The sequence below is a fragment of the Mesoplodon densirostris genome, chromosome 2, assembly GCF_025265405.1.
Source record: "Mesoplodon densirostris isolate mMesDen1 chromosome 2, mMesDen1 primary haplotype, whole genome shotgun sequence".
NCBI classification, from domain to species: Eukaryota; Metazoa; Chordata; class Mammalia; order Artiodactyla; family Ziphiidae; genus Mesoplodon; species Mesoplodon densirostris.
This window is the reverse complement of record NC_082662.1, coordinates 150,986,636-151,010,689: the sequence shown is the minus strand read 5'-3', so window position 1 is coordinate 151,010,689 and position 24,054 is coordinate 150,986,636. Positions and strand designations below refer to the sequence as shown.

The 24,054-nt window shown below is 33.9% G+C and overlaps 1 protein-coding gene across 2 annotated transcripts in view; it reads right to left on the bottom strand.

Annotated features, from left to right (window-relative positions):
* The window catches only part of EDEM3 (ER degradation enhancing alpha-mannosidase like protein 3), an 87,334-nt gene that overhangs the window by 36,950 nt on the left and 26,330 nt on the right, over window positions 1–24,054 (bottom strand). For both annotated transcript variants that reach the window (XM_060091145.1, XM_060091146.1), the window contains exons 7-18: window positions 22,311–22,445; window positions 19,864–19,969; window positions 14,818–14,915; window positions 12,847–12,972; window positions 12,561–12,644; window positions 11,332–11,415; window positions 10,668–10,792; window positions 6,516–6,681; window positions 6,103–6,257; window positions 4,911–5,064; window positions 2,643–2,834; window positions 1,169–1,334 (exon numbers count right to left, since the gene is read on the bottom strand). In XM_060091145.1, coding sequence (XP_059947128.1) covers window positions 1,169–1,334; window positions 2,643–2,834; window positions 4,911–5,064; window positions 6,103–6,257; window positions 6,516–6,681; window positions 10,668–10,792; window positions 11,332–11,415; window positions 12,561–12,644; window positions 12,847–12,972; window positions 14,818–14,915; window positions 19,864–19,969; window positions 22,311–22,445 — 1,591 coding nt within the window. The remainder of the gene's footprint in view (window positions 1–1,168; window positions 1,335–2,642; window positions 2,835–4,910; window positions 5,065–6,102; window positions 6,258–6,515; window positions 6,682–10,667; window positions 10,793–11,331; window positions 11,416–12,560; window positions 12,645–12,846; window positions 12,973–14,817; window positions 14,916–19,863; window positions 19,970–22,310; window positions 22,446–24,054) is intronic.

Sequence of the window (24,054 nt, the reverse complement as noted above, 5' to 3'; positions counted from 1 at the left end):
AACTTTCATTTACAAAAACAGGCAGTGAGCTGAACTTGGCTTGCAGGCTGTAGTTTGCCAACCACTGATTTAAGTTATGAAGCAGAATTTCTCCTAATACTTAGACTAATGAAATTCATGCATTCATTAAATCAATACTGGTGTGCTGATATGAGATAAAGCAAAAGGCATAGTAAATAATTTTTCAGTGAAATAAATCCTACTGTTTTATTTTAAATCTCTTAATGTTTATTTACCCTGAGTTCAAAAAGGAAATGTATCCTAATTAAAAAGAATAAATTCAAAATGGAGTTCCCCTGTGAGACAATCTATACAGAAGAACTAACTTCACAAATAGGATGTGACCTCAGGTTTTCCAGTTCTTTCTGAATGTAAACTCATATTTACTTAAAGCATAGAAAAATTTATATTTTCCGATAGTCATGCCCTGCTTGTCACGGTATCAGTGATTTTTTGTGGAAAATGAAAAGGCAAACACACTGGTTGAAACACATGCGTAAAATGATTTGAAGTTTATAATTTCAGTGGAAAAAGAGCCAAGGAGATAAAAACTTGCCAGCAACTAGTGCTTATACCCATGATATGTCAGTTATTTTAGGAAATTTTATATATATTATCTTCAAACCTTACAACCACCTAGAAGATATTTATTACCATTTTCACTGGAGCTAAAAAATACGCTATGGAATAAACAGATAAAGAAACTAAAGCTGGGCCAAGGTTACACCATGATTTTGTGGCAGAGCCACAAAAAAAAAAAACCCCACGTGTCTGAATCCAAAGCCGGCACCTATGTGGAGTAATGGATACTTTCAGTGATTCCCCACTGGAGGTGGCAGGGTGTAATTCTTGCTCCTAGGGGGCTTAGGATCTCGTGGGCCCATTTTTTTATCCATGGTATTGGGTGTTTTTAGCACTCACTCCTACTGCACCTTCACACCGGACCCCAAGTACTTTTACTGGCATTAATATATAGAAACTCAAATCTAGACTTTCAAACAAGATATGAGATATATACACATTCTTAAGAGAGTCATTGGATTACCTATCCAGTATGCCAGCTAGTGAAGTAAAAATAATGACAAACTCTGATAAAAGTTTGGAAAATGAAAGGAAAAATCCTAAAAATTATGTCTTAGTCAACACAATGACATGGAGGCTTACTTACCAATAACAATGCCACCAATGGCTCCAGCATTCTGGATGTTGCGTGCCTTTTCTGCAAACATGCACTGTCCTCTTTGTATCAAAGCAATCTTTCCCATCACTGCCTCAGGGTTAGTAAGCTCTGAACAACCATTGTACGGTTTACTGCTTGCAACAAATCCTCTTGTCTGGCAGAAATAAAAGTAACTTAAGTAATCTTTTATCTTCTCCAATCACTACCTAGTCATTAAAATTCAATATCTAGAGCTTTAAGTAGACCTCACTTCTTTTCTAATGATAACATATACAATATATATTTAGCATACATTTTCGTTTCGAACATTTTGCATATTATAGTACCCAACCAATATTTCTACTGTGCTTTGCAGTTTATGAAGCATTTTTATGTAAATTACTAAACCAGATCTTTATAATGACTCTGAGTGAAGTAATACAGATAATATTTCCATTTTACGTATGGGAAAACTGAGATTCAGTTTACATAATTTGCTCAAAGTCACGATGTTAGTAAGTGGTAAAGTTGGAACCTCAGGCTGACTCACTACGTACCCATACCTACACTTACAAGAAGCTGGGAACCATTTTTAAACCATCACTGGTAACAGGAAAAATTTTTCAAAGAGGGGAAAATGGATTTGGTCTACATGAATCTGCAAGCAGTTCTTCTTCCTAGAAAAATTAAATCCACCAGAGAGCTGATATTAAAGATGTGAGTGTAAAGATGTTTTAAGATCCTTCTCTCTCTTAGAAGGTAAACTCCATGAGGGCATAAATCTTCACTGGTTTTTGTAAACTTGATACTCAGCAAATATCTAAAATACTGCCCAGAATAAGAGTTATTGAATAAATGAATCAACTATAAACCTACATAGCCTTAAAATATAAACTAGAAAAAGTTTAAACTGGGGATAATAGAGTTCAAAGACCACGGGCTTTAGATGATCAGAATACTTGGGTTCTGGTCTAGTGGCTATAGCTTTGCTACCAGTTAGTCACATAGTTGAACCTGTGAACTTCGTTTCCTACAGTAAAACTAATAGGATAGACTAGCTTAATGGCCTTCCAAATTTGCTCAGTGGAACCTCAGTGTCTGATGCTCTCCATAGCCACTTGTCCAGAGCACCTCTGCTTTAGCTGTTCCCTACATTAAGCCTCTGAATTAGATTTTTGTTCAAAGAAAGGTTTCAGTCGTTAAAAAGTTTGAAAACCATTTTTAGATAAGTTAAAGGCATTGAATTGGCGAACAATATCTGAACATTTTAAGTAAAATTCTATAACCATACTGCATACATAAATTAAGACTTAATATTTTCAAGATATGCTTTTAATTTTAATCTACTTTAATCTGGGAGATTAAATATTTAGGTGTTTTAAATACGTTAAAACTACTAAAGTAGAAAAGAGACTAAGAAATTAGACAATACTTAAATAATATTTGAGTTCAATTTCAACAAGCATATTATAGGTGTACATACCTCTTTATGTTTAGACAGATCTAGCCCAAACTGAGCTGGACCAGCAGTTAATACTACCCGGCCAAAAAATGGGTGAGAAACAATTTGTACAGCTCGTGGAGGTAGCTGCTGCTCTTTTTGTTGTTGACTTGACAATTCAATCATCTCCTGCATAAACCTCAACCCATCTTCTGCGTCAATTGAACTAGCAGCCTAGGAAAGAAACAAATTAATTTTATCCTTTCTTTCTGGAAACTTTCAACTTTTTGATTTCTTAAATACTACTGCACTATAGTTTTCTACTCTAAAATTTCTCCTATCAGTTTTAGTCTCTACCAAATATTAATGGCCTTATTTGTTCTCAAAGATATTACTTCTGGAAATATTTTCTGAATATAACATCTGTAATTTTTATTAATGTCTCTTTCACTGTCCTATAAACCACTTTTGATACAAATTGAGAAGTGCACTTCCACTAAATGCTCACTTTGCTTGTTTTCTCCTCTGGTTGCCCTTTTAAGAAATAAACCTCATAACTGACCCATATTCCCCTTCTTCTTCGAAATTATGAACCAACAACCAGATTAAATTCAAAACGTAAGTATCAGGCACCTATTACATTCCAGCACTTGCCTAGGCACTAGGGACATAATCTTTTACTTTAAGAAGTTTGTATCTAGAGGAGAGAGACATGTAAAATTAGCTATGATAAAATTTCTCAAGTGGGAAAGTGGACTAGTAACATAGACAAAGGAAGGACTGATTCTGTCAGTTTGTATCTGGGAAATATTTGGAATCATTCAAACTGAGTCTTAATAGAGGAAAAGTTGAAGAGTGCCTGACTACAGGAGGAAAAGGATGCATTCCTAACACCCTATAGGAAAAGTCAATGGAACCTGACAAGGGATAGAGGATAGAGGAGAACGGAAAGGAGCTGGGAGAAAGAAATGCAAGCCCATCCTGAGATTTCTATTTTTGGTGACTTAGAGAATGATGATAGGGTTGACTGAGATGGAGAACGAAAGGGCAGAGAGACAGACTGTAGTGGGAGCAGGGAGAGAGAATTAATTCAGGTTTGGACAGATTGAGATTGAGATGCAGAAATGTACGACAGGTAGATTATAGCTGGGTTTAAAAAGTAAAGTTGGGTTTAAGAAGTAAAGTAAAATCAGGATTACACACATGTATCACATGTACAAAGATGACAGCAGAGCTTGTAGAAATAGATGACACTATTGAAGAAGAGTATAGTAAGAAAAACATACGATCCAGATTCTTTGGTAGTGCCTACACTGAGTCGTGCCAAGAAGAGCTGCAAAGGAATCTACAAAATATTGCACAGAGTATTTGGAAAGGTGTTGCTGGAATGTCCTGGAAGCCAAGAAAGGGGTAGGTTTTAAAAAGAGGCCAGCCAATAGTTACATAAAAGTTCAATCAGAGGAGGACTAAGGGGCTACTGGTTGGCAATTATGTCACTGGTGACCCATGTGAAAGCAATGTCATCAGGGATGTCATTCCCACCACTGGGGAGTGAGGATGAGTGAAACGTAAGGAAGCAGACAGAAGTCTCGTTAGGAAAGGAGGAATGATGTGGCAAGAATAGGGATGAGACAGAAACCTGAGGGGAAGGCAAGGTGAGGGGAAGGCAAGGTGGTGGGAAGGCTGAATCCAAGATTATGGGGTATCTGAATATGGTTCTACTAGGTTGAAATTATTTCTCAAACTGTAGTTTACTCAGAATTAATGCAGTAATAAGGTGGATAATTTAAAGCCCTCGGGCTTCTAAAGCTTTTTTTTAATGAAAGCTTTTAAAGCAAAAATCAATAAAAATTTCCCAAAGAGGTATGTTATGTTTTCTAGGCATAGATAAATAAATGCACATTTTGATTTCTATAATGAATAAAGTATTTAAATTCAGCTCTTTGGAAACTAAAATAGTGTAAAATAGAGATATAAATATTAAAATGAATTATTAGCTTTTAAGATTATGTTCTAAATAAAATAGTGGAAAGACAAGGGACTGAGAAACAGAAAACTTAGATCTGAGTCCTATATTTGACCATATGAACGTAAGCAAATTACTCAACCTATTTGTGACTTGACTGATTTATACTACAAAGGGGTTGAATCAGATGGCTTTCCAAAATACTTCCAAGTCCTAAAATTCTGACACTCTGACTTTAAACCACACGCTGAAGGTTTTTAAAAAGCCAAAGGTCATTATCTTATTAAAGCTACTGAGACCAAAGAGGACAGAGATGGTAGCTAATTAGTACAGCAATGTCTTACTTGGATTGCATGTTGAACCAACTGGACTCTCCCATCTTTGAGGTGAATCAAACTCACCCCCATCTTCTTCAAGATTTCTAAATGCTCAGGGTTAGTGGCCATGAAATCTCTGGCTCTCAGAGGGGGTTTAGCTCCACTCCTGAAACTCTCCTCTCTGTTAAAAGTAATTATAGGCAAGGCTTAAAAAAACCCACACGTCAGAATTGGGGAAAAAAGCATAAGGCAAACAAATTGCTAGTTTTAAACTAGTGAAAAATGGAATAACTAGAAAGAGTTACTTACCTACATATAACTTAGGTTTTTAATAAGTGGTATAGCTTTCAAATATATTTTACAGTTACAAAAGCTTGTATATTATCTATAAGGCAGTATTAATCAACAGCATTACAATTATTTGAAGGTACACAATAGGTTGGCTTAGAGATTTATTACTATTTATTTCCCCCTCTAAAAACAGATGTTTCTCTCAATATTTTAAAAGCAAAACAATACTTATATCAGTGAATGATAACACTCACTTAAGAAAAATAATTTTTTAAAATTTCCTAGTAATGGTTTTTCTAATGTAACTATTTGGAAGAAAATGCACTCATTAAGGCAAAAAGTTTTATTCAACAACCAAGAATAAGTACCTCATCAAAAAAATCAAATCAAAACACTGTTATTTTTCCTATACAGAAACTACAGACAAAAGGAAAAATATTTTCTACATATACAAAACGTGGAAATATTTGTTGTGTAAAAATGTGCTCTGGACCTAGAGGGGTGGGATAGGGAGGATGGGAGGGAGATGCAAGAAGGAGGAGATATGGGGATATATGTATATGTATAGTTGATTCACTTTGTTATAAAGCAGAAACTAGCACACCATTGTAAAGCAATTATCCTCCAATAAAGATGTTAAAAAAAATGTGCTGTGGAAGTTACAAACTATCATATGCTGCCATTATTACTTGGTTCATTAAACAAAAGATACACAGAAAATTTCCATAATAATAAAAAGACATTACTGCAGAATAAACTTTGCTATCTAACTTTACTCACCAATTTTTAATTTTAATCAGTGATAAGTACATACTCAATATTTTTGATCTAAATGGATGTCTTCTTGGCTGTTATATGTTCCTTACGTTCTCTGTCATTTACTAAGAATTAATTTTGATATTAACAAATATAAAATAAGACATCTTACACTCTGATGATGCCTCTAGGACAGCTCTTGTCCACCACATTTTTCAAGGGTTCACGAATGCTCTGAGCATACAATGGGTCATTAGGGAAGAGAATCTGAGTGTTTGGACAAGTCCAATCAAAATTACTGTCATCCAGTTCTGTATATTCTGAAGTCTAAAAATATAAAAGAATGTTATGTAAATAAAAATAATTACTTTACTTTATCATTTGTTCAAAGGAAACATTAAGCAAAATGTAAGTATACATAGGATGTAATAAAAGAAAACAAAATAAGAAAACATCAAGGGTACTTCTCCTACCACACTATATTTATAGAATTCTAGTCATGGATTACTTTTTCCTTGGAAAAACAAAACAAACACATAGGAGTAAAAAAGAGAGTAAGACATTTAGTTCAAAAACATAACCTACTGTGTTCTTCTTAGAGATTCTTTGATTTGTAGTAGAGAGCCAAAGAGGTAACAGATGAGCTTCTGTTGTAAAAATGTAATCTTCTATGTCAAAAATAACGTCTTCTTTATCCGCGAATAACAGGTAAAGATATTTAAACATTTCGGCCAAGAAGAAGGAATCCATTCTAAAATAAAAGGTTACAAATAAATCTAAGAACATAAAAATATCCAAATGCCAACTATCTGAAAGCCACAGAATCAAGGTCAATAAACCTGTCTACACCAGTACAGACATCCAAAGAACTATAGAATATATCTATCCCCTGGTGGTAATAGCCTTGACTCCAAGCATATTCCAAGGAAATGAAAAAGACCAGAAGGGCTGCCTACCACACAGGTACACTAAATCTTGTCAATACTGCAGACAAGGTTTTTCTGTGGGCCTTCTGAGGGAGAGTTTTCCACTTCTTCTACAGGGAACCAACAGCAGGGAGGTAATGCAGATGACCTTTACTACTGAGGACCATATAAGAATCTTCAATTAATATTAATTGAACTGGATAAAGTAATACAATTTTAATGCAGCCATTTAAGTGATACTCAAGAAGGTTTTTAAAGTAATCATTTACAAAAAGTTACATGAAAAAAGTACAACACAAAAATCACATGGACTATGATGATAACTTTGTAAACATTTAAATACCTGCCAAGTGTGACTTTACAAATGATTTAATGTTATAACGTTTTAATAAACATTTTAAAGGAAAGCTTTTATAAAAAGTGGTAGGAAAAGAGCACAGTCATTAGATGGAGTTACAATAACAAGGAATTTAATTATATGTGCTACTTCCCAAAGCATCCTAGCTTTTAGTAGTTACTAGACAGGCTGCATAGTTTCGTAACTGGCCAAGCACAATTCTTGGCACATAGCAGGCACTCAATAAATGTTTGTGAATGCAAGTTTAAACAGCATTACTAAAGAATGAACTGGAGAGGCAGCTGGACATAGCGGTAAAGAGCTGGGGCTTTGGAAATAGAAAAGAACTTCTGATGACAAGCTATGTGACCAAAGGGATATCATATAAGGACTGTGAGCTTCAGTTTATTTTGAAAGGACATGATGACAATACACGCCTAACAGTGGTGCAAAGACTAAATGACATACTATATGTCAACTATTTAGCATAGCACCCGGCATGCGTATGAGCTCAAAAATAGAGCTATCATTATTTTTCCCAGACATAAATGATGTTTTATTTTGGAACAACTGTAATGTTTCAAAACTTCTTTGAACATTTTGGATGTTAATCATTTTATAACAGATAAAATACTTCCCTGTCAATCTGCAATACACTTACGGTAATTTAACTTTTTCTGGAGGACTGACAGTTATTACCATAAGAAAATGTTAGCTTAAGAACTGTAAACTGATGTGCAAGATTTTGATTTTTGGCAAAATTCCACAAGTGATTACAAAACAGATGATTTGTAAATGCTTAGAAAAGACTAGAGACGTGGTAAGATCACTGCAGTATGAGTTGGGTAAAGCTAGCAAGTGTGGGTATCGTATCACATAATCTATTTTGTACTTTAAAACCATAAATATGTACACAAATGCAAACACACAGGCATGAAAAATGTCTGGAAGACTGTTTCTAAAACTGCCAACAGTGATTATCTTAGGATGGCAAGTGGGGAAAGTATTGTAGGGAAGATTTTCATTTTTTTTTTTGCCATTTAGATTCTTTAACTGATCATTTATTATAAGAAAAATACAGATATTTCTTTTTTGAAAACTGTGTCGGGGGGGCAGGGAATGGAGACACTGGTGAGCCAGACAACAGCACTGGTAGCTCCGTAGGGGAACAAGCAACCAAATGCAAAGAGCATTACATGGAAAATTTTAAGGCATAATTATCTAAACCCCAGATCCCTGAAAACAGTAATTTAGCTAATACATTAGATGACTGAGATGAAATTTAAGCCTTCTTTTTGGTCTAGAAACGCACACACACACAAATAAAAACCCAACAAAATGAAATTTTGCTGGGATGAGTATCAAGTTCTAAGTTTGCACTTTTAAAAAATAAATCAGTTTCTTAAGAGCAGGGTAGAGAACACCCATTTGTCAGCAAGTCATTGTCAAGTATCTGAGGTCAACTGGCCACAAGTTCACTGTGTTAAACGTAAGAAACCTGCTAAAGCACATCCAAGAATGTGGTAGGACAAGGATTAGGAGTTCTCAACCTTTTGTTGGGCCAAATGCACGCGAGGGACGCAACACTACCACGAGGAACAGTGAGCAGACCAAGCAGTGATCCTCAAGTGGAGAGAGGGTGTAAGCCCACCAGCCCCTCAGAAGATGACCCATCTTGTGCCTGGACCCAGACGGCAACAGCGCTGCTGCACCAAGTGCACCTCGGGCATCGTTAACTCTGGACGTGATGCTTCAAGGGGCACTCTGCACACTGGACTGCGCAACCAGAGTGCGGCACAGGCGGCCGTCAGAGATGCAGAAACAGCGCCTTGGGAGGGACACTCAGCAGGAGGAAGAGGAAGGACGCTGAATTTAGAAACACGGAACTCTCTGAACAGAGCACATCATGTCTTCCTCTGTAATTCCTCCACCTGCTACGTTTCCTTCTGCTCTAGCGCTCATCATGTGGCTGTAATTACTTCTTTACATACCTATCCTCTTCACTGACCGTAAGTCATAGGCGGGCAGGGACTGATGCTAATTTATCTTTTTATCCTCTTACCCAAATGCAGCGTCGAGCACAGCAGGTGATTAATTAGTGTTCCTTGAATGAGCTGCCAGTAGAGCATAGCCTATCTGCCTTGATTAGAATTAACCTTACTGTGTGACCTCAGGCAAGCTCCCCATCTCCCTGTGCCTTGGTTTCTTCATCTATAAAATGAAGATCATAATAGAAGTTATACTTCAGAGGGTGGCTGTAAAGGATCAAATGAATTAAACATAGAAAGTGCTTAATTAGAAGAGTGCCTGAAATGTAGGAAGCAGCCAATAAATGTTACAGATAAATACAAAAGCTATCTGCTTTCATTTCTTGCTGTTTTCTGTGTGTCTGCTTCCAGAAACCTATCCATTTCTCATCAGCTGTGGTCAGGGAAGGCGGTCCCAAGCCTAATTAACTATTATCTAAATGCTCCGAGAGAAGGAATGAGGGTCAATTCTGTGAGTAGATAATGAGTGTTGTATCTCACCTGTCCCTAGTTCCTCTGCCGGAAACTCCTTTTTCTAGTTTTCTAGTCCTGATCCTTCAGGACACAGGACGCTCACGTGACTGTCATATCCCTATCTGCATTTCACGTCCCTTTAGTATGTTTCATAGCACATATACAATGCTTTAAAGCCTGTTTATCTGCCTGCCCCAGTGATTCAATGATAGAAAAGACATGTCTTCTTATCTTTAATCTTCAAAACCTAGTATAACTCTGGCACATGACACCTCAGTAAGTATCTGTGGAATGAACACTTGCTAACCAAATGAACAAACAAACTTTAGTGTTCATTTAGAAATGTGTTGCTATGTTCTGGACAGTTAAAATAACAGAATCAAATCATCTCAGAATAACTGGAATGTTAGTGAATATCATATTAACCAAAGGGTGCTTTTCATATCTTGAATACTCCATGTCAACTACATCTATCCAGTATCCAATGAAATAGAAACTGCCAATGGTCCTCCCCAGCTCTCCAAATCAGCAACAGAATAAGAATATACACATTAACCACGATATTGCTTTTGAGGAATTCTTGACTGAACAGGAATCATAATCCAGATCATTAGTCATCATCTTGATAATTTCTAACATTTTACATAATATAAAAAACTATTAACAAAGAAGAAAACCCCAACTTTCCTAATACTCCAAAGACCAAGGTTCTGATGTTTAACAATCATTTATTCATCTATTTAAATATCATTTGAGCACCAACTGTATGCCAGGCACTATGGTAAAAACAGACTTTTCAAACAATTTAAAATAAGCCTATTCAGGAGAGTTTAAAAAATAAGCACAATGAACTAAGGTTTGCATCTTCAAATACCCTTTGTAAAAGCATTAAGCTGATGTGAAATCTGACTAATAATATTCTGTGTTGTTTCAGAGTTACCCTGAGGAAAGGGGAGGTTAGGAATTGTTTTACCTGTCCTCGTGACTTCCAGTACGAACATCCTTCATGGCAGCAAATCCACAAGGCACTCTAGCATATTTATTTAAATTTTCAATAAGTGTTTTCCCTACTTCAAGGTAGTAAGGATCTCCTGTAGCCTATTAAAAAGGAAAATATATGTGTACATATACATAGCTTAATAGTACCATATAACCATTTATTTATCAAATATTTATTGAGTACCTACTAGGTGCCAGGCATTATATCAGGCACTAGAATACATGTTACACAGAACCTAGTTCTGAAAGTAAGCCATGGATCTGCTTTATGAATTTCTTAAATACACAACTGGAAAGCTGCACAACTGTACATCTTAGGCTTTGGATGAAATTTCTAATGCCCAGAAAGGTTGCCTGATTAAAGGAAGGCAAGAGACATGCTTTAGAAAGCAGCTCTAGAATATAAAATTTCTCTTTAAAGAAATGCTTCGCAAGTATTTTGAAAAGGCATAAAACTTAGATGTCAATTCTTGCATCTTTCAATAACTCTATGAACTAGGTGAATAAGAACAATGATATATCCAACCATTATAACATTAAACAAGAACTTTGAAAAGCTGATACTATTACTATAAGATAGTGAGTTAGCCAACAGAGAACAGGAGCTAAATAGCAAAAAGAGAGTTAAATTAGCTTACTTTATACAAGAAGTAGGTACTTTCTGCAAATTCTGGCCTTAAAGGATGTTGAGCCCAATGCACCCTGAAATCTGTGGTAAATGCCTAGACAAAACAACACACAAATAGACATAAAAATGTGATTTAAAAAGATAAGTAGTTCTAGAATATATAGTAGTATGTAAATTAGATCACAAACAAGAAAAAATAGTTAAAATATTGATAACAATTGTCATCTATAAAATGAAAATTATCACTGCTTAAAATCACAATTCATCTTTGTGAAGGCTGTTATTTTTACCAATTAAATGGAATTCCTTTTTTAAATGATCACTTTGGCTATTAGGAAGCTTAGGAAAAGCTATGACCTCAGTAATGCCACTACACAGGTCCTCATTGTCTGCGTTAATTGTGTTCTCTTCTTTTTTCTTATCTCCACTTTTTTTCTCTTAATTATTAAGTCTCTCACTCTCCTATTTCTATTTTAGCATATGCTCTCTTTTTTATGAGTCTCAAATCCTCTGTGGCTTGAAACAAACACTTTAGGAAGCCTTCTAAATTGGTGAGATGCTTAGATATCTCACAGAGGGTAGTCAATAAGTAGGGATAGAACAAGGCCATACACAAATTTGGAAATTTTTAATGGTACATTTCTGGAAAGCCAAAAGGTATGCTATTAAAATCTTATGGTATCAAGCTAGCAAGAATACTTATTACTAACATATAAAAACCAGGGAGAATAATTCTTAAGCAGCGTGAAGAACAGCTAACATTTCCAAATTTCCAGGGAACATGTGTGATCAGCAAGAGTATGTTCAATGTATATTGTTTTCATAAAATAAGCTTTATAATAATAAATAAATAAATATTTATAAATAAATAAATAAATAAAATAAAATAAGAAAATAAAAAGTACAAAAGTCTCCCTAGCTGGTGGGTAAGTGTAAAAGTTAGAATGAGACACTATGCAATGGCATGGATTAGAAAAGGTTGAGAAATGCCAATTTGGGATTTTTTTTAACATTAAGTTAGTAAACTATCAGCATTATCCTAAACTAGACTTCTCTTAATACATGAGGAAAAGGAAAAACATATAGAACACTGTGTAAACCAAAAATATATTAATTAAATAAACTATTTAACCAGGAAAAATGAAAAAGAACAAACCAACCTTGAAGATGGCATTTTCTACCTTTAAATTAGCAATCTATAGTATATGTAAATTAGAATTCCAAAGATGATTTGCTTACCTCTGGTAGAAAATTGTGTTTTTTAATCACCTGATATAACATTTCATGAGTTTCAATAGCAGGTCTAATATCCCCCTTTAAGACCTAGAAACCAACAATAACAACAAAATTATCCAGTAAAATATGAGTTGACTTTATCTATAATCATTATATAAACAGAAAAATGTAGATTAATACAATTTTGAAGTGTGACTCTGTTTTCGTAATTCAATTTTAGAGATCACAAATGCACTTAATTATAATCATTTTACTTTAATATTAAGAGAATTAAAAGAGGTTTTTTTACCTGCAAACCTGGAAAAAAGGCAAGCAAAGCATCCATCCAAGTCCGAGCATTCAGCATTGGCTTATGGATATGCACATCAAGTAGAAGAGGTGGCTGGCTTATGTACCTCATTATGGCATCGTAATGCTAAAAAAGATCACAATATGTGTTCATGAAAGTAGATGAAAAATGCTGTACTATTCTAAACACAGCATATCATTAAATATGTGAAGAAATGAAACCCGAATTTACATATAAATAAATTTACTAAGTAACTGTTAATTAACTATGGAAATAGTTAAATTCCTTTAGATGGAAATCTTTGTAAAATATACTATATATACTCCCCTGTGTTTGTTTGTTTGTTTTTTTTGGTATGCGGGCCTCTCACTGTTGTGGCCTCTCCCATTGCGGAACACAGGCTCCGGACGCGCAGGCTCAGCAGCCATGGCTCACGGGCCTAGCCGCTCCGTGGCATATGGGATCTTCCCAGACTGGGGCACGAACCCGTATCCCCTGCATCGGCAGGCGGACTCTCAACCACTGCGCCACCAGGGAAGCCCTCCCCTGTGTTCTTAAACTCTGATGCAGAATACCAAAAACTATAGATAAAATGGGACCTTCTGAAGGGTATAGACCTGAACATCACTATCCTGCAGGACTGTGGCCCAAGGATGCTCTTACGTCCTCTTGAAATACAGTTACAGGCTTCTATATCACAGAATTAGTTTCATTTTCTCCTTTGTCTAGGAAGTTTGCTCTCTAGGCAGCTAACATAACATTCTGGTGCTTGCCTACCTCAACTAATGCAGCTCATCACTGTTGCCACTCTTACGGTCCACTACCTCTGCCTTTTATGGTCTTAAAAACTCTTTTCCCCTTCTTTTATCTTCTCCTAGATACTTCTCAGCCTTGACAACAACAGGTTGAGCTGTCAGAGTCAATGAATGATAAAAAACCAATAAAAAAGAAAAAATCTGTCCTCATGCACCTCAAGAAAATCTTGTTATAATCTAATAAATGATATATTAAATGATATATGTAATAGTGTTTCTAAAAGTATTCAGTGATGACTTATTAGGACTTTTACTAGGTTTTTTCCCTAACTCATCTATTATTTATTAACTATTACTGAGTACCTGATAGATCTTAAAGCACTGTTCTAATCAGTTCATATGCATTAGCTCATTTAATCCTCCCAATAAATAGTACTAGCATTCCCATTTTGTGGATAAGGAATAGAGGAAAATATCTAAGTCACTTGCCCAAAGACACAAAACCAGTGGCACAACCAGGATTTAAACCCACACAGGAGAACTCCCATACTTTTAACTACTATACTGTACTATCTCACAATAATGTGGGTGAACTCATGGGTGGGCAAAGAAATGGTAAATTATTTTGAAAAGAATGTACTGACACAGCTGATGAGTCTACTACAGTTAATTTCAATTTGCTTTAATTACAGACAAAGGCGATCCAATAGGGTTCAATAATCTCTCCCTTCTCCCCTAAAAACATGCCTGTGAGTCTGACGCACACTTAAGACTTACAGACCTGCTTTTGAAATGAATACTCACTGGTTTGTTCAAGTCTCCAAAGCCCTGCACACTTGGTGTGGTCAAGGACTGGGCCAAACTTCCAAACTATTCCAAAAAGAATTAGAATCCAAAGGAAAAGGCTTTGGATTTCAATAAATTCTCTTCCTTATATAAAAGATTAGCTAAAAGTAAAATCTACATATTTTATTACTCACTGGAAAATCTTGAAAACTTCTGATGATAGATGAAAATAAAACTACTTTGTAATCTAGTTTTTGAAATGTATGTAGTGTTTACCCTGTCCCTGTCCAACATCATCAGGGAATACTGACCCCAAAACTACTACAATTTAAAAATAATTTTTCAGAATGTGACTTAGATGATTGAGTTTCTATCAAAATCTGGCAAATTAAATTGGCTCTCAACTTAATACAAAATTGGAACAACTTACTGTATTAAATCTTTCCAGAAAGCTGTCATCTCCAAGCAAGACATAGGCTTTCAACAGATATTCATAATATGAATCAATCCCTGCTCCAACTCCACTATCTATGGAAAATACATATAAATGTGATTTTTTTATTAAACAAGTCTTAAAAATTCTTCATAGAATACAGTAAAGGTACTAGTACACTAAGAATGAAAAATTAGTCTAAACATGAAATTGTTGAAAGTAAAAATTACACATTTCCAGAAATATTAACCTTACTACATGAATAATAGTTCCTTTGTTGTTAATAGTTTGTATGTTAAAAAAAAATCCTGCTTTGCAAAATTGGCTACAGAAGTCTTATTTTAAAGTCTTATTTAAAAGCAGGAGATACTAGTTTTAAGAATATTTTTAAAGCTTATTTTCTTAATGAGGAACTTCAAAGAGGAAGCACTAGCAGGTATTATTATGCAATTACTGGATCCTTCATCAGTTAGACATCAATCTTTACAGTTATAATAGATATGAAAACAACACTGCTGCTGTTTGGAGGTGACAGCTCTAATTGCTGAAGCTAGCACAACTGCTGGCTTCTTCCTCCAAGATCATCATAGAGGACCAAAGAAAGAAAATAACAAGAAGAAAACTGTAAGAACTTGGTGGGGAATGGAAGGGGAGGGCTTTGTTCTGGAGAAGACAGCCAGGTATAGCTATGGAAGGATCAAACAGTAGAAAAAGTGCTGGAGCTTTGCTCTTGCTTCTCTCCTACCACTGCCTTAAGATACAAAGTCTCCTCCCATGCCTGCTACAACTCAGATCTATGCTCCAGGTAGCCTCAGGAATAAAATCAGGGCACCACAGAAGTCTTGTGTGAGGAAATGAACTCAAAAAGAGGTGGGAACTAATTTTAGACAATCTCTTCCCCACTCTTTCCCCTCTAAACTCTTAAGGCTGGTGAATCACAGTCTAAATTATAATTACAATTACAATCTTAGAGATCCCTATACTCAGGGCACACTCCAGGCCAATCAAATCAGAATCTCTAGGCGTCCAGGCATTGGTATTTTTAAAAACTTCTTAGAATTCATCCCTAACTGGGGCTGATAGGGATTGGAATTTGACCTCCCCACAAAGTAGGTGACAAGTGAACATGAACTTTTAGGACAAAAACATTTAAGATGCATGACTTTTTAAAAAGAAGAAAAAAGTACTGGAGTAGGAGTTTATCAGAGGAAGAAAATGTTAGAACAGGCAAACCAAGAATTTAAAATTAGTCTAATAAACACACTAAAGAGATAGGGAAGATATCAGCAACACAAAAGGAGAAGAAAATAAATTTTTAATTGAGAAGAAATTATGGAATAAAAATATAACAAAATTCCATAATAGATGGGACACATAGCATCTAGGATACAGCTGAGGAACAAAATAGCAAACTACAAGACTGCATGTAATAAAAGGAATTGCAAAAAGAGAAATAAAAATGAAAGAGATAAAATAACTTTTAAAAAAAGATCAACTCTCAGCAATTAAAAACACAGATTTTAAATTGAAAGGGCCCACAGAATACCAAAAGGAGAGATAAAGAAAATTCTACACATAAAATTATTGTGACATTTTCAGAAATTTCTCTTTGTCGTTGATATTCTTAATTTTCCAGAGAAAAAGGAGATCACAAATGAGGGCATAAAAATCAGAATAACAGATTTTTTAACAGGATGTAAGAAAACAATAGAGTTATATTTTCAAAAACTTGAAAGAAAAGAACTTGAACAGAAGATTATTTACAGCCAAACTGTCTCTCAAAGATGAAAGCATAATAAAATTACTGTTAAGACATGTAAGGCCTCAGAAGCTATTAAAAGCTACTGAAAACAGTTTGGGATAAATACTTATATAAGAAGAGAGACAAATCTAAGAGACGTTGCAAGAAATATACGAAGTACAGGTGACAAAATACCTCGTTAAACTTTATTATCTTTAAAGAAAGAGGGAGGGGGGCAGCAGTAAGAGCAAAAGAAAAAAAAGAAAACATTCATAATCAAAAAGAACTAAATATCTATATGATATCAGCATAACAGAGGATGAGGGTTGGAACAGAGGGAAACAAAAGGATGGGAGAGCATGCTGAAGTTCATGTCTCACTAGGAGGTAAATATAGCTTTCAATTAAAAACGAGGATTAAAAGGAAACAGAAAAGGTGAGACCAACTGAAATAATAAGGTAGTATAAATAAACCCAAATATATTAAAAATACCAATAACATGAATGGACTAAATTTACCAATTAAAAGACAAAGACTGACAGATGGATTTTTGTCAGTAAATCTGTAAAATCTATAAATTTTACAGAAGTTACACTTATGGCATGAGCACCTGCAAAAATTGAAAGTAAAAGGACAGAAAAAGACTCATCAGGCAAATATTAAGCAAAGTAAAGCCGATGTAGCTGCACTACCAACATATTAAATAGACTTTAACACAGTATTATTAGAGATGGTCACTGCATAATGATGAAAGGTTCAACTAAGAGACAGCAATTTTAAACAAATGCACCCAATATATAAAGCAAAAATACAACTACAAGGAGATACTAATAGGTCCACAATCATTGTCAGAAATTTTATCCACCTTCTTTAATTCTTGATACATCAAGCAAACAGAAAATCAGCAAGGACCTGCACAACATTATTAACTGAACAAACTGACATATATAGAATTTTATAACCAACAATTAGAAAATATATATATTTTTTCTTAAGCACAAGTGAAAGCTGACCATGTTCTAGGGCAAAAAGATAACCTTAATAAATTTCAAAGGATAGGTATCACATAGGTCATAAGTATCATATAATATCAATAATATTTTTTAAAAGCACAAGTAACCCAATAGAAAATGGACCAAATATAAGAACATCCACATTAAAAAAAAAGAAAGGAAACATATATAGCCAATAAATATGAAGAAGTGTTCAACATCATTGGTGATCAAAGAAATACAAATCTAACCACTATGGGAAATCATTTGTACACCCATTTGATTGGCAAAATCTTTGAGTATGACAACGCAAAGTGTTGGGAGAGGATGCTGATCCACAGGATCTCTTTTATATTGCAGGTGAAAGTGTAAAGTGGTGAAACAACTTTAGAAAACAATTTGACATATCTCCTGAAGTTGAACTTTAACTTATCCTATGACCTAAAAATTCTACTCCTAGATATACAGACAAAAGAAACTTTTATACGTGTATGAGAGAAGAATCAAAAATATTCACGGCACTAGGGTTCACAAGAGTAAAATCGTAGAAACAACCTAAATGCTCATAAATAATGGTTTATTCACACAATAAAATATTATGCAGCAGTCAAAAAAGAAAGAACTACATGCAACAATGTGCAAGAATTTTAGCAATATAATTTTAAGTGAAAAGTCTCAAAAGGTCTTATACGACATGATGCCTTTTTATAAGTTAAAAACAAAACAAAAAATATATTTTTAAGGAATACATATAGATGCAATAAAACTGTACTAAAAGGAAAGCAAGGGAATGATCAATACAATATCAGAATGATGGTTATTTCAGTTAGAGACAGAGGTATGAGATTACGGAGGTATGGAGAGTCAAGGACCATATGCAGAAGTAGTATGTTATCAAGTTAGTTGCTTTTATAATGGATGGTCCATCTGTGGGTGGTTACTACATTATTAAAAAAGACTAAATAAAATAGGCCATGTATGGGCCAATGAGGAGAGTGAAATAAGAATTAAGAAAAGAAATTGCAAAATTCTGAAGCCAGGATTCAGATCAGTTTCAGGAAGGGACCATTTAGATAACACTTGGAAAATTTTAGACAATAGTGAATAGAGGCAATAATTTTATTTTAATATGTTCAAATTAATATTTATATCATTTTCATTCATTTAAATATATGCAGTTATTTTTTATTTTATATATAACATAGGAAAACAGAGAAATGTGTAAATTAGACAATCAAATCTCATTAGGAATAGTCTAGTATATTTCCATTTGTCTATGCCTGTTTTATAGGGGTATCTTATAAAGATAAAATATTTTTTATATGATCTTACATCCTGTTTGTTCATAAAACATTGTTATATGCTTTGTCCCCTGATCCAATTCCATTTAAAAACTTACTATTTCAACACTGATGCAAAATAATTCTCAAACACTGATGTTATTCTTTACTGATGATCACTTAGACTGTTTCCAAGTTTTCCACTACTACAAATAATTTTATGTGATAAACATCTTTGGGAACAAATGATTTTCTACCTTTTATATTGTTTCCTCAGGCTAGATTCCCAAAAGTGAAATTATTAATCAAAGGAACTAACATCACATTAGTGAGCACTTACTTCATAGTAAGTGTAGCATATGCCAGGCACTGTTATAAGTTCTTTACATTAACTCATTTAATCATTATTCTAACTGATTCACTTTGCTGTATAGCAGAAACTAACACAACATTGTAAATCAACTATACTCCAATAAAGATTATAAAAAAAAACAAAACAAAAATCATAATAACTCTATGAAGTAAGTACTGTTATCCTCATTTTACAGGTACAGATACAGAGGCACACAGAGGTTAAATAACTTGCCCAAGATCACATGGCTTCAATTCCAACAATATGGATCCAGGGTCTATGCGCTTAGCTACCACGCTATATACTATTTCTGGAGGTTGGAAAAAAAAACATAGGGGTTGGTGATAATATTATTAAATACAGATTTCCACTTAATTACACCTTGATATGAGATGGCTGAGGTATTCTGATCCTCTAATCTTCAAAGAAATTAGTTCTATTGTTTCATCTATAATGCTATAAGGCATGAAATAGTACACTAAGCCATCTAGAATAAGTGTGCTATGATTATTTGGCACCAAGGAAGGAAATCTGGCTACATTGGTTAATATTCTAGCAATCTTGTTGAGAAACTATGCTTTATACTGTCATAAAGACTATTTTAACAAATAAAAATCCTTTATTTCCCAACCATTTTGAGGATGTCAAGGCTTAATTTGAAAAGCCCAACTTACATACCTTTTCGTACCCAATCTCCAGTATGAATATTTATAGTCACGCCCACTAAATTACTACTTCGCTGTCTTTTCTCCCAGAGAAAATCAAGAGCTTTTCTTGCATATTCCTATAATAAAAAAAGAAAAGTATACTTGAAGAATTGCATATCTTTGGCAAACAGGAAACAAAGAAACAAAAATCAAAGGCCCATAGTATATTTTAAGGATTAAGTAAAATTCCAAAGATAATCACTTATAACATACATTACATTTCCTTGCAAGTCAAAACTACTGGCTTTCAGCCAATTGAGTTTAGTTAAAAAGAATGACTCTAAAAATGCTATTTAGTGCCAATGATCTCACTTTGAGACCATACTTGTTCATCTACTCTTGTAGTACAGGTCTGCATTCACACACATGTATTATTAAAGTAAAAAGAGCTGGCATAATTAAATTAACTTATTAAAATAATGTCTATCTTTTAAATGCAAAGTAAAAATCTCCTTAGATACTCTAATTTACAAAACTGGAAGAGAATTTCAAAGTTGGTATGCCATCTTTGAAATAGAATAGACATTTCAAATCCTACATTTTAAACAGCCAGCAACTTCGTTAGTGAAGAGTAAGTAAATCAACTAGTATTCATTTGACAATACCCAAATTATAACCTTATAATAACATTTTTCTCTTCTTTTTTCATTTATTTTTGTCGCTTAGACACTAAATTAAAATTATTTCTGGTCAAATTCTTGGCTTTGGATGAAAAGATGTTACAAAACAAAAGCAAAGAACATGTAAAAAAGAGTTTCTAAGTTAAAATTAATTTCAGAGCATGAATCTACTCAGCATTGTAGAAGTACTTCTATAAAAGAAATCATTAAACCAATTTGTCACTCTGCAGATTGAAGAATAGGATGTAAAATAGTCTTAATTCTTGACTATTTATGCTGAATTTTTTAAACAAAGCAGACTGCAACTTTACTTAATGGTACAATTTCAGAGCTGGAAAGTTTCATAAAGATTACATTTCCCTATTCCTATCTTATAGCTAAGGAAAGAGGCCCAGTGAAATGAAAGATTTAACAAAAGTTTAAAACTGAATTATAGGACAACTAATATGAGAATTCAGATCTCTTTATATAGCAATATATTAGACCAAAAAGTCAACAAACTTCTTTCTGACAGGGGCCAGACAGTAAATAGTTTAGGCATTATGGGCCATTCAGTCACTGTCACAATTACTCAACTTTGCCACTGTAGCATAAATACAGCCATAGACAAAAATAAATAAATGAGCATGGCTGTGTTCCAATAAAACTTTATTTACAAAAACAGGCAGTGGCTGGATTTCACCTCAGACTGTAGTTTACCAGTCCTGTATTAGCTTGAGTCTCTGTCAACTGCATTAGGTTGCTTCTCTCATAATAAATTACTGTACATTCAAGAAGTTAAAGAAAAATCACAGTTTTAAAATATAAAATAACCCAGTGAAAAACCGTTGGGCTTTGAATTCAGAAAGGCGTGGATTCTAATTCTGGTTCCACTCATTCACCCTTTAGTCAAATATCTTTGAACCTCACTTTCCTCACGTGTAAATGCATCAGTATCTCAGAGTCTGTAGGTCAAATTAAATTAGAAAGTATGCAAAAATGACGTTTTTGTAAATGAAGGGAAAATATCAGTCAGCAAGTTATAGAACAAAAATTAAACCAAACAAGATAAACTTGTCCTTAAGATACTTTGAACATACAACCACACAAAGACCATTTAACTTGTTTTATTTACACTCAGATCCAAGGTCTCTAATGCTAGTATACAGTCCCTATTTCTGACTGTTCTATGTGTACCATTTGCTGAATTTTAAAAAATTCTTCTAAGTTATATGTTTGAAAAATTGGCTGTTACTATTGCACTCCAATGACATGGTTAAACAATTAGCTAAAATAAAAAGTGCAAGACATAGCTAGTCCACAACAAACTATTCGGGGGATATGAAGTCTTTGGATGATGAATAATATTTCCCCTTGGAGTAAACAAACTTACAGATGAGACTTAAGTGCAAAAAACAAACTCAATGAGACTTAAGTGCAAAAATTTCACTATGTTTTAGAAGATAAGTGAAGTTTTCAGAAATGAAATAGACCATCTAGAAGTCTAACAATAAAACACAGAGATAGTATTTCATGTAAGACATTTGTGATATCAAATTTCATATAGCTAATATGGCTAAAACACTTTGTAAGAATAAATCTAAAAATTTACTTTATAGTTCGTGAACAAAATGCAAAGTTGTACTTAATATAACTTCTATGTTTTTCACAATTAAAAACTATGTGCTGGAATTTAGACAAAAAGTTCACTAAAATAACAAGTCATCCAGTTCATTATCTTAATACTTGATCAATGAAGAAAAGCTATAAAGTTAGTTATGCCCAATACCCAGGAAATCAAAGACTATGTAAAGCAAACCTCAAATATCGTTGCTCCTGTGAATCGACTTAAAGCAGCAAACTCAAGGATCAAGGTACCTGCACAAGCTGTACAGGTATCTGTTTCAGTTCCTGTCCGAGCTTCTGGTTTTCTGATACCAAACTTTAAATTAATCTAAATAAAATCAGAAGATTATCATTAGCAATTATCAAGAGATAACGACTTCTGGATAAGAAACCATTTTTCAATCAAGACTTTTAATCAAATCATGAAAATAATTGATAAAATAAACACTGAAATTTTATCTGGTGATCACTGTGACTTTCCAATTAACATCTAGGGAAGTACATTCTAAGCACATAATATTCATGGGATAAATAAGTTTTCACTTAGCTCCTTCCTCAATGATATCAAAATTCAGTATCATTATAATAATTACACAGAGGAAATACCTTCTATAACAATCCTGTTCTCTGGACAGTTTGAACTAGTTAGTACCAGAATAGGAAACCATACCAGTCCTAAAAGAAATTAGGTTTAATTGAGAATTTGTGAAAAAGCAGTACTATATTAAATAGTCTTTCACAGAGAAAAAACTAATTAAGTTATAGTATATATTTAAAAGGAGATTAAAATTTTATTTACAGGTTTAAATAATTTTGAAATATAGAGTATATTACCTTGCTGATAGACTAACAAGTAACACAAAGAAAAATTTTTCAGCTGGCCAAACAATACCACAATATAAACCTGGATTAATCAGAACCAACCTGACCAGAAACTAGCTCTAAGGTTTTATGTGAGTTTTAAAAATGACTATTGACAATTACAATAGCATTTCTGTCCAGCAAACACTTCTGAGTTAAACCCATTAATGCAAATGCTATCAATTATGTGTTCATATCCAAGAGAGGTTGATTGTACAAATTTTCATGAGCAAAAGAAGTATTTACTAAGCGTGTTAAGAAAGGATGCGAAGGCAGTTATTTTCTACCTGTAGTCCTCTTCTAAAAAAATAATCTTTAAAATTTTCTTGATACTTCAGAGGATAAGAAAATAATACAATTTTCTTTGTTTTACTATAATGCTCTTAGTAGCTTCTGTTTCAATTTCTTGTCTGCTTCTCATGTTATGGCAAAAGTGAAGACATGCCAGATTCTTCAAAATTCAGCACCTCCATTTATAACAAAAACTAAAAATATTTACTAAAAGTAAATTAAATAAACATCTAGATGCTTTAAAATAACTTTGCTTTCAATTTTAATATGCTAAGAAAACAAAAAGATTAACAAACAAGTTTAAACCACACTAATAAGCAAAGAAATGTCAAATTTTAAACCACACAAGTAAAGAAATTTCAAATTAGAACGTGTTTCCATTTTTTTCCTCCTTAAATTGGCAAAAGAATGATAATATACAGTGTGGGCAGCAGTACGACACATGCACTTTTACACAACACAGGAAGTATAAAAGTAGAACTTTTCTGGAGAGCAACTGGTCGGTAAGTACACAAAGCCTTAAAAAGCTCTCCCTGTTTTATGACTTATTATTTTCTCTTCTAGTAATTTATCCTAAGGGAGAAATAAGTTAAAAAGATGTATATAAGGATATTCAAAGAAGAGCTGCTTAAAAATATCACAAACTAGAAATTTAAATAAGAAATTTAATACTAGTCTGTTTCTTTTTTTTTTTTTTTTTTTTTTTGCGGTACGCGGGCCTCTCACTGTTGTGGCCTCTCCCGTTGCGGAGCACAGGCTCCGGATGCGCAGGCTCAGCGGCCATG